Genomic DNA, 12,299 nt, shown 5'->3' with positions numbered 1-12,299 from the left:
GGGGGAAAAACTGTCTGGAGTAGCTATTCCACTAAAATGATAAGGTCAGGATATTTCTGGACACATAAGATTGGAAACATGGTTGGCTACAACACAAAGGGATAATGCCATGGGAAAAAAAATGTTCCCACATTTATTATTGTAGAATCATAATAGTTGTAAACTTAATTGCTACAGCAACACAAAAGGGCTATATTTATAAAGTGGCAAATGTGACTTGCGCCAAACTTTTGCAGGTTTGTAAATCAATCACTGTCATTTAAAATGAATGTACCAGGAAGGTGCAGTGAATGTTTAGTGAATGTCAGATTCTATTCTTTATAAATATACCCCATAGTGTTTTTATGCAAAGGCAATATCATCCACTTCAAGATACTCACTATTTCCTGATTCCTGTCATTGCATTGTACAGGCTTGGTGGTTGCAGCTATACACATGCAGATGTCAATCCCAGCCGCAAGAATTGAATACCCATGCAAATGCAACCTAATGCTGTGTACACACTGCCGGACTTTTCGACAGCAAAGGTCCAACGGAACTAATCCTTTGGACTATTCGACCGTGTGTGGGCTTCATAGGACCTTTGCTGTCGAAAAATCAGATGGACTTTCTTTCCGATGGACTCGAGTCCGGTCGAAAGATCAGTTCGTCTGTATTCTAGTCCGACGGACGAAAACAGCAGCTATTGGTTACTGGCTATGAACTTCTTTATTCTAGTCTGGTCGTACGTCATCACAGTGAAATCTGTCGGACTTTGGTGTGATTGTGTGTAGACAAGTCAGTTTCAGCGGGATTCCATCCAAAAGTCCTTCGGAGTTCAGTCCGACGAAAAGTCCGGCTGTGTGTACACGGCATTAGACTCAATGATAGTCAGCTTTATTGTGCAACCTGAGCAGATGCAAAGAGCACCCTATTGTGGTAGACAGTACACTCACCGCTTGTTTCCTATGATACACATTCAGATTTTAAGGGCTTAAAGACATCAGTGAGTACCCTGCCTACTACAAAATGTTCCCTGCTCTGGTGGCACACTAAGACTTGATAATAGCTAAGCCAACTTTACCTGCCACAATACTGATTCAGCTTCTAACTTCAGCTTGTTCAATTAAGCTTTGAGAAAAACCTATGGAAGCTAAATGTTTCCTAGCTGTAACAGATTTTGCGCTCTCCGGGTCAGTAAATCAACCCCAAAATGCAGTGAAATCATACTAAGCAATAACATTACAGGAAAGGAGACTGTACTACGGTGGAAGACTGCAGGTGAGTGTTAAGGATAACAGCCATTATCTGGGTCTTGAAAGTCCAATAGAAGTCACCAAAGAGCAGCAAGGTTTTCCTGAAAGGATTGTTGCACATAGTGCAAGGCGTGCTAGACCCCTTCAGGGTCTTGTAAGGAGGTGAGCGATTACTGCATGTGGTGGCCGGAGCACTATGCACATAGAGGCTGTGTGAAGCAAAGAAGTACTTTGCATCTCTCTTCATGTTAACAGAGGAAATTATCACTTTAATATTGGACTTTTGTCTTAGCATACTTTTTTTGCACATCACTATCATCAATTTGTGGATTTGTCAAGCACTGATGCAGCGCTGTCACATTTATGTTTTATTTACTGTTTTTTCTGTGAGAGCACTTTTAGCTGCAGCAGCAGAATTTCTGGTTGTTTATATTCATATTTCTTGCTATTACATAATAGCACGCAACTACTTCACTTTTAATTACTATTGTACTTTTGACCTGTGCTCAGGATACTATTTATTGTATTATTATGAATGTACAGTATATACTGTAAACCCAGACACTTGGCACTTAGGCACTCCTTTCTGGAGGTGACCATGCTTATTCAACTGACTCCATTCTAGCATTGTCATTGGTACACATTGTGTTTTCTTGTAAAGTACAGATTTTATATGCACAGAAAAAATATTAAACATTTGTTAAAATGTAATACTTTAAGACCCCTTTCACACTGGAGCGCTTTGTAGGTGCTATAGCGCTAAAACTGCGCCTGCAAAGTGCCTTGAAAGAGCTGCTCCTGTGTCTTCAATGTGAAAGCCCCGAGGACTTTCACACTGGAGTGATGTGCTGGCAGGACTCTAAAAAAAAGTCATGTTAGCAGCATCTTTGGATGTGTATAACATTCCTCCACTGATCCTGCCCAGCAATGGGCAGCAAGGCTATACCGCCGGTAAAGCGCTGCTGCAAGCAGTGCTTTGCGGGTGGTTTTATCCCTTTCTTGGCCGCTAGCGGTGGGTAAAAGCACCTCGCTAGCGGCAGAATAGCGCCGCAAAATTGACAGTAAAACACCGCTAAAAATGTACCGCCGACACACCCACCGCCCCAGTGTGAAAGGGGCCTAAGTGACACTAAACTCTGGCTTAAAAAAAATTGAATTCAAATATACAGTATATTCTTAACCCCTTGATGCTTCCCTGCCCTTTAGGGGTTTCAGATGCTGGGAGGAGGGGTGGGTGTGGTCTGTGATCATGTGACCACTGTGATTGGCTGTCATGGTAGTCACATGATCGGAAAGCTCCCCCTCACAAGTAGCAATTGATAGCTTTCCGCTAGCTGCGAGTAACTGTGCGAGGAGCATGCAGGGTGTGTGCTCTTGGCCCAGCTGTGTTTGCAATATTGCACACAAATATGCGGCCGCTCTGCACCAAGGCCCACCCACCAAGATGCTGCATATTTGCATACTGTCGGCGCCAAGAGGTTAACTAACAAAAGTACCTTATATTGCTCTCAGCCTTCTACAAATATCAACATTCCTTCTTTCTATGTTGCTGCATTCTCCATAGTCCCACTATATGTAGGAATATAACCAACCTCTCTTAATTGCTCTTGAGATAGATATACAGTTTTTCCTAAAAAATACGCCCTAACCTGAAAATAAGACCTAGGGTGAGTTTCTGGGATGGCTGCAATATAAGCCTTACCCAAAAAATAAACACTAGTTAAAGTCCTTGTAAAATCATGTAATCCGTTCTGTAAAAAGATTATATAATGTGCAGTTTTTCTCATTGTGAAAAATACCTCATTTACAGCTCCGCTGGGCACTTACGTGACCCACCGGAGCTCTTTTCCTCTGCTGCCCGCTGACATCAGCAGCCCCTCCCTCTTCAGTGCTCGGAGTGGGGAAGAAGAGCTCCAGCGGGTCACGTGAATTTTCCACAATAAATTTCTACAAGGAGACACACTGCACCTTTTATAATCTTTCTACAGAATGGATTACATTTTTAGAAGGACTTTAACTAAGGTTTATTCTTGGGATAACAGAATTTCATAATGCTGACTCCTGAGCTGAGAGGGGGAGAGAAGACGGGGACACAGGAACTTTTTTTGTACATACCATAAATAAATATGAGATCCCCTGAAAAAAAAGCCCTAGTGTGTTTTTATAGCCAAACTTAATGTAAGAACTGGTCTTATTTTAGAAGAAACGTGATAGGACTACGGACCATGGGATTTGTAGTGTGCATAGAGCGTTGCACATGACCACAGCTAACGTTCACAGCTTGTTCCAAACAATTGGAAATGAAGGAGAAAAGGAGAGGTTTAGTAGCTCACAGAGGTTGTTACAAGGAGGTAGAAAAGTACAGTAATAAATAATTGAATGAAAAATAGATTACAAGACCATTAAGTAGTGGGTGTGCATGAATTATTTTTGGAGAATATGGATATCATTTAGAGTCACTTTAACATTAAAATAAAATTGACTAAAACCAGTACAAGTTCCCTATACATTCATAATATCAGTTTAAAATGTTAAAAAATTATAAATCACAGATCTAATTACATTGTATTAAATATTGATTCAATGGGGGTTATTTACTAAAGGCAAATCCACTTTGCACTACAAGTGCAAACTACAAGTGCAAAGTGCACTTGAAATTGCACTTGTAAGTGCAGTCTCTAGATCCGAGGGGGACATGCAAGGAAAATAAAAAACAGCATTTTAGCTTGCACGTGATTGGATATTAAAATCAGATGTATAGCCAAGTGCCATTTCAGTACAATTTCAAGTGCATTTCGCACTTGTAGTGCAAAGTGGATTCTTTTGTAAATAACCTCCAATGTTTCCAAAACATTGTCAGGGCGTGCTAAAGATTGTGGTATTTGGTTTTAGAAGTGCACAATTGTATAAGCTTTGAATGATGGGTTTCAGTCAAATCCACTCCATATTGTGAAGAATTACAAAAGTTGCAAATATACAGTATAGATGAAATTAAAATTCTGCATAACACATATTAGGATAAACCCCCTTCTGTTTAATATGTTTCTGATGTATTATCTGCATGGCTAGAATTACCAGTCCATAGATAAAGAATACTGTCATACAAAGTAATTATGGATGAGGACTTGTGATCTCTTATGCTGCGTACACACGATCGGAATACCGGCCAGAAAAAGACCGATGAGAGCTTTTCATTGGAAAATGTGACCGTGTGTATGCTCCATCGGAATTTAGCTGTCCGAATTTCTGCCAGCCAAAAATTGATAGCATGTTCTCAATTTTCCCGACAGAAAAAACTTTCTATCAGAAATTTTCGATCGTGTGTATGCAATTCCGACACGCCAAAAATCACGCATGCTCAGACTCAACTACAAGAGGGACGCTATTGGCTACTGGCTATTGAACTTCCTTTTTCTAGTCCCGTCGTACGTGTTGTATGTCACTGCGTTCTAACCGATCGTAATTTGGTGTGACCGTGTGTAGGCAAGACAGCTTGAGCGGAATTCTGTCGGGAAATCCATCAGAGCTTTTTCCGATGAGAATTCCGATCGTGTGTACGCAGCATTAAAGAGTATAGATGTTATTTTGTCAATTTTGTTCCCTGAAGCTGCTTAGTGAAAATTGCTATAAGAATGTTTACATGAGCCAGCGGCATTTAGTTACTAACCCCATGGTGCAAAGAGAAAGTCCATGGATTGCTGATACTGGTAGTTGTACTTCTGATGGAAGATCTGTCAACATCTTGGTGCTGAAATTTATCTGTAAAAACACCTGTCTCTCCCTGCTGTTTGTCAATCTAAACTCAAATGTATGACAACTTCTAACTACTCCATTACTCCATATATGTATATGCTTTTTGCTCACTTTTGGATCCTATGGCTGATCTTGGTAACAAATAAACCATTTGGATATACAGTATCATCTTATTAATGTTATTTCCTGATTACAACTAAGCTGCTCTTGCAGACCCAACTTGATTTTTTAAAATATTTTAGGTCATGCATACAATAAAATATTAACAGGCACAGTAACTGCAATGTGACAAACTGCCAGGAAGAAAAGGTAATAGCCTTAGCCTCAGGTGTTGAAAAGGAATAACTGACAATTAACACAGATGAATAGGTCTTCTTATGAGGATTTATCGATTTAGAAGCACTTACAATTTGTATGCCATAAATAAGCTAAAACAAAGTGGCAGATGCATCCCTTTAATGCTTCTTGGCTGTCTCCTTTATGTAATATGAATTCTACCAGGTTCTGTGTATTGCCCTATGAGCCTTAGGTAGTAAATGGTCACAACTCTACAGCTGCAAGGTCAAAGGTTTCCCAGTGTTTCTCAACCTTTTTTTTAGTCAGGGCACCCTTTAGGCTCCCGTTCATGTGTCACAATTTGGGATTGCAAGTAGAATTGTTGCGATTCTGCTAGCGATCCCAAATCACGTGGCAATCTCAGCACAATGCCAATTGCAGTAAACCAGGGATATGCAATTAGCGGACCTCCAGCTGTTGTAAAACTACAACTCCCATCATGCCTCTGCCTCTGGGTGTCATGCTTGTGGCTGCCAGAGTCTTGCAATGCCTCATGGGACTTGTAGTTCTGCAACAGCTGGAGGTCCGCCAATTGCATATCCCCGCAGTAAACCATGCCTTCACAAATCGCGTGAAGCCTGACGTCTAAAAAGGAGCAGGGACAAACGTACATATGTGACACTCGTAATCTCAAGAAAAGCACATTCAAAATCATGTAACCGGAATGCAATTGCAGTAAAACATGCCTTCACAAATCGCGTGAAGCGTGACGTCTGAAAAAGAGCAGGGACAAACATGCATATGTGACACTCATAATCTCAAGAAAAACGCATGCAAAATCATGTAGCCGGAATGCTCTTTCTCGCTATGTGATGTGAACGGTGCCTTAAAAGTATGCAAAACTTTGAGACATCCCAGTCTAAAAAAAAAAAAAGCAGCCTCCCTAGATTGGAAAACCAGCCCTGACTGTGCATAGTGCAGGGGTCAGGAGTAAAAGTTACATACAGACATATACACACACCCATACAAATAAATATAAACATGCATACATACACACACACACATACACACATACATAAACTTACATGCATACACATACACTCACACACACACACATACACTAACAAACATACATTTAGCCTTTTCAAGAACCGCAGATTTATTGTACTTGGCTGACCCAGATATCTTTCAAGTTAGCAGTCGCCCCCTGCTTAGCCAGGTGAGATTTTTGTTTATACAGTACTAAATAGTGGAGGTTGGGAGACAAAGCAGGTCAGGACTCTGAAATCAACCTCCCTTTGTCTTCTTGCCCCAAACCAAAACTTGATTGGCACATACTGTAAATGCTCTGCCCATTGCTGTTGCCCTAATCGAGTTTCCACTATGTGCTGACACTTCTACTTTCTAACCCTGGATGCTGCACAACCCCTGACGAACCCAGATGGCACCCCATGGTGCCACTGCACCCCAGTTGAGAAAGACTGACCTAAATTAACGTACAAAATAAACGTCTATTTTGACAGCTTCAATTTTATTTACCATAGTGGTCTTTATTATGTCTCAATGAATGGAAAATATTTGGAAATAAAAATAACATTTAAGAATAATTTATGGATAACTGAATGCTTTAAGGTGCGTGTGTGTGCATGTATATTATATATAGATACCATCTAGTAAAACATCAGTCACAGCGACTCACCTCGTCCAGAACATGGTTGAGAAGAGCTTCCCTGGCATTTTTTCTTGCTTTCATCTATCGACAGAGCACAGGACCGTGGGTGTTCACATTTCCTTCCAGTCCATCCTTCTTTGCAATCACATCGCCCACAGTTACATTGCCCATGACCTGTACAGGTAATCACAAACTTCAATCAAAGCCTACTCTAAGCAAACAAAGACAAAAATGTTTGAAATGTCACACTGATATATAAAGTAATGTCATGCTGATTCAGAAAATAGAACTTCACTGTCAAACTTTAAAGGTTCATGCATAGATTTTGGTAAACTTTTTAAGCCAAAAATTACAACATGGGAGAGTCAAAAAGAAATACAAGCATTTACCTGTAAGTTGGTTTATCTTGAGAAACAAAGCATCTGTTATTATTGTACGCTGTCATGAACCTCATTTTAAAAATCTCCCAGCCTAAACATTTTTCCTTGTTTCTCTGCTGTTTCAGTAACTGCTATATATATGCTAAATGCACGCACTATAATTGGATATGAGTTTTCCACTGTCTTTTGTTCTGTGAGCACTGGCAGCTATTCAAAGTATAATGAATCAGAGACGGCTAGAGTGCCAGAAACCAAAAATAGTTTATACCTATAGTTTATTTATCAGTTCTTGTCTGGTTAGAATGAACTACAAGGCGTTGTAGCTGTGTGCAGTACACAGAGAGCTTGCAACAGAGCAGTACTGTGTGTGCATACAAATCAGGAATGCAGGCTGCTCAAGTGCTTCTTTTCCATCTATAGATTAAATACGGTTCTTATTTTAAAGAATCTTATATTCAGACCAAAATGCATTAAAAATATGCATGAAGATGTTACTACCCATATAAATTATATCACTCGATAAGCGCAATAGGCTGCAGCACTGATCTGTTTATTCTGATGGTGGGGGAGTCTTCCTGCTGTCAGAATTCAATGACACAGTGGGGAGGATTCCCCCATTCACATCTAGTGTGTGGATGGGGAAAGCTAAACCTGCTGGTTGAATAAAACAAACTGATCCATGTATGACCAGCTTTAGACTTGGCAGAAAGAATGAGACCTGGTACACAATCAACAGTCTGGAGAAGTCTGGTTAGGAGTGTTTTTTATTGAAGACGTATGGCTAAAAGCTGGACCTTTGACTTGGAAACCTGGCAAAGTGAATAACCTATGCATGAAAACAAGAACTGCTGCAAAATAAATTGGCAACAGGTGCTCTGGAGACATTAGCCAAATTTGACATATTTGGCTGTAACAAAAGACAGTCTGTTTGCTAAAGGTCTGGAGAGCAGTAGACGGATGAGAGTCAGCAGGCAACATTAAAACATGACGGAGGTTCCTTGCATTTTTTTAGGCTGCATATGTGTACATAAAGCTGGGAATTTGGGCAGAATTAATGTCCTCTCAATGCCAAGGAAGAGATGGCTGAACTACAAGCTTAAACATAATCATCTCTATGATTACGTTCATAAGGGAGGAGTTGCTTTGCATGTATGGCTGAATAAATTGTATTTAGCCCAGTGACGTCATCGGTGTATGGCCTTTCTTCCTTGGTAGTGCATTCTCATAAACCAAGGCCAGCCCCTGACATGTTTGCAGCAGAATTATTGCTCTCGCTCAGACGTTTGCAGCAATCCCTCACATGTGTGATGCAAACAGCATTTACATATGTGGGCGTGACATACGTATGCGTTCACTACTGTGTGTGAGCATGTGGGGATAGGGGGCGTTTTAAAAACTTTATTTAAATGTATTTTATTACTTTTTTTATTTTTACGCTGATGCTTTAAACTTTTATTGCTTTCACAAAGAATGTAAACTTCCCTTGTGATAACAATACAAAATGACAGGTCCTATTTACAAGGAGATCTGGGGTCTAAAATACCCCAAATCTCTCCTCTAGCCTTAAAAGCAAAAGATTAAAAACATTTTTTATATTTTGCTTTAAGAAAAAAAATACTGTTTACAAGAAATGAGAACGGGAAGTGACATAGCTCTGGTCCTCCAAGGGCTTTAGAGATGAGCGGTGGCCATCTTGCCGTCGCTCATCTCTATGGGAAAATACTGCCAATGCCAGACTCACCAATTGGTTTCATAAGCCTGGGAACCACTGGGAAGTGGCTAGAGAGAAGGGAGGGGGCGCACCTCTCCCGCCATTTCTAAAAGTGACCCCAAGGTGAATCCGCCGCTGGGATCACTTTTATATAAAAGTCATACACCTGAGGGAGAAGAAAATACAGGGGTTATAGCATCTTCGGTCGGCAAGTGGATAAAGAAATCGTTTATTTTTTAAATCGAATGTATTTTATTATTTGTGTGTGAGTGTGTATACGTTCAAACAAATGCACAGTGTATATGTGTGTAACAGTATTTTTCAACCAGGGTGCCCTTTGGGTCCCCTGGGGGGTGCTTCAAGCACAAGACCCAGTTTTCCCTGGATCAAAGATGGATAGGCTGGACTCTGTGTTCCATGGGGAAATCTGTGGTGATGAAGGACTCTGATGTGATGTGGAGACTCTAATATCATGGGGGGGGGGCTCTGTAATGAGGGTATTATGATGTGATGAGGGGCTTTCATGTATAGGAGGGACTCTGGCGTGATAGGGGGTACTCTGTGGTGATGGGGGGGCCTCTGGTGTATAGAGGTGACTTTATTGTGATTGTGATGGGTGGTCATGTGTTCGGACCTCTGACGTAATGTGGGGGGATCTTCCACATGAAAGGGGGACTCTGATGTTATGGAGGAATTAGGATGAATGAATGAATGAAATACTTGTATAGCGCACAATGCGAACTGAATCGCCTCTAGGATGGAGGGAAATTAATGCAATCAAGGTGGCTGGTGCATGCTTCTGGTATAATAATGATTAGAATCACACATTCCAGCATTTTCTACAAGGGCTGACATGACTGGCAGTATTTATGGGCTCCTGCCAACCACTCATGTTCAATGAGTGCTATTGTAATGAGACACTACAATGCACAGCAGCCATGCATTATGTGATGAAACCAGTATTGAATATCTGTTTTCCATGAGGCATTGTCTAACTTGTCATATACAGAGATACATATTTAGATGAAATGTCAGAACTGCTTGTCCCTGTAAGGCATTATAGAGGTCCAAAGCTTTACTCAAAATCTCATTAGGATATATAGTAATCCAGCTCTGAAACTGCCTATCTTAATGGAACCTAAATGCCTCAAATTGTGTACCTGTATTATAAAATCTTTGGTTCCATTTGCTTCTCAGAAGAACAGACATAGATACTGGTAACGGTAAATTTATTAATATTTTCTAGGTTGCAGCTGCATCTATGACCCAATTCATTAAGGCAACACAAAGAACACTGATGATTTGCAAAGTGCAACATTTATGCATCCAATCAGAAATAATCTTTTGCAGATGTGACTATACTAAACTAAAATATGAGTGATTACTATGAATTGCTACATCTTGCCTCACTAAATAATCTCCATAAAGTAGCACCAAAGGTTGCCAGTCAAAGCTTTCACCTTACTTTGCTTCTTCAGAAAAAATGACTACGGGTCTGTCATTACAGACTGCTGAATGAAATATAAATTAATAATGTGCATCAGGCATTTACTCAATATTAATGACACATTACCTAACTCCTACTATGAACATGTTGTGTGTGCAAAGTATTCTCAGCAATTTTTTTCTAGGGTATTTCCTGCTTGCAAGATTTTAAACTACTGTACATCTGAAGTGATTTTGAATAATGATTAAAACGTGCAATAAAAGATAGCCCTTTGATAATGGCCTCCTGTAATTGCTTTCCATGGCTCTGCTGATGTGATGTGACAGCTCAAGTCTTGGTCTTGCTGTCCCGTGACGTCAGCAGCATAACACAAAGTAATTATGGCCCTGTTATCAATGCCTTGACATTCATTTTTATCAATGATGGTCTTTTTTATCCCAGCCCTCTGCCAGCTGATTAATTTTTTCATGTGTGAAAAAAGTATATATAAGAAAAGGCTTTAGTGAACATAAAATATTCAGCATATAGTAATAGTATAGAAACCTCTACACACTATTAAAATTAAACAGCATTGTAACTAAAATTGTAAATACAAAATCTTAAAGACCTTAAAAATATATGCCTGACAACCTAATTAAATAATGACATAGTAGATCACTGAAGGGACCAAATTACCAAAAAAAAAAAAAAAAAAAAAAAAACATGTTATGTTACATACAGTATAATGACACCACTACAAGAGAACTGTTACATTTTAGGCACTGTTGCTATTTAGCAGACACAAGTACTGTACATTTAAATGCTATCAAAATTTTTCTGAAGTCTAGCCTGTTACCTGACCACAATACAATTAATCCAAACCTGAGAATCTTCCAACGGAAGGCTACTTCAGAGAGAGAATAATGGGTAAAAAGAGCGGCAAAAAACCCCCCAAAAAACCTTAATGCCCTGTACACACGGTTGGACTTTCCGACGGAAAATGAGCGATTGGACTGTGTTGTCGGAAATTCTGATCGTGTGTGGGCTCCATCTGACTTTTCCGTCGGAATTTCCGACACACAAAGTTTGAGAGCAGGATCTAAAATTTTCCGACAACAAAATCTGATCGTTTACATTCTGATTGTGTGTAGACAATTCCGACGCACAAAGTGCCACGCATTCTCAGAATAAATTATGAGATGAAAGCTATTGGCTGCTGGGCTCTTTATAGTCCCGTCGTACGTGTTTTACGTCACCTCGTTCTGAACGATCGGATTTTACGATAACTTTGTGCGATCGTGTGTATGCAAGACAAGTTTGGGCCAAAATCCGTTGGAAAAAATCAGACGGATTTTGTCATCGGAATGTCCCACCGTGTGTACAGGGCATAAAAGTCCAAAGGTCCAAAGGCTTTATTGTTCAACTAATAACTAAAAAAAAAAAAATCATTAAGTGCCCAAAAAGGCTTATTGTTTAACTGGATACAACAAGCAGAAGAAAGAACAGCCAATGTGTTTCAGGGACACAACATCCCCCTTCATTAGGGCTAGGTGAAATAGTTTCATTTTAAATGGACTCAAAAAAATCCTAAGCAGACTGATCTGCAAAAATAAGATGTTATAAACAAAAGTCAATGCTGGTGTTCACAGCAAAAGTGACCATGCCCCAGCCTTGATGAAGGGGTATTTTTTGGCCCCTGAAACTCCTTGGCTGTTCTTTGCCCTGCTTATTGTAACCAGTTAAATAATAGACTTTGGCCTCTTAAAGCACAGCCCGCAGACGAGAGCAAGGCGTAGGAGCAGGGCTGGCATGAGGACAGCGGACTGCAGCGATTGGCCGGGGGGCG

At 40.2% G+C, this 12,299-nt stretch overlaps 1 protein-coding gene across 1 annotated transcript in view; it reads right to left on the bottom strand.

Moving 5' to 3' along the window:
• ITGBL1 (integrin subunit beta like 1) overlaps positions 1 to 12,299 on the bottom strand; it is a 403,213-nt gene that overhangs the window by 140,606 nt on the left and 250,308 nt on the right. Inside the window, exon 7 of the mRNA XM_077482967.1 lies at positions 6,964 to 7,110. Coding sequence (XP_077339093.1) covers positions 6,964 to 7,110 — 147 coding nt within the window. The remainder of the gene's footprint in view (positions 1 to 6,963; positions 7,111 to 12,299) is intronic.

Source organism: Lithobates pipiens, unplaced genomic scaffold (genome assembly GCF_037356315.1).
Source record: "Lithobates pipiens isolate NorthernLeopardFrog02 unplaced genomic scaffold, aLitPip1_a1.2 Scaffold_16, whole genome shotgun sequence".
In the NCBI taxonomy this organism is placed as follows: domain Eukaryota; kingdom Metazoa; phylum Chordata; class Amphibia; order Anura; family Ranidae; genus Lithobates; species Lithobates pipiens.
This window is presented reverse-complemented; position numbering and strand designations above follow the sequence as displayed.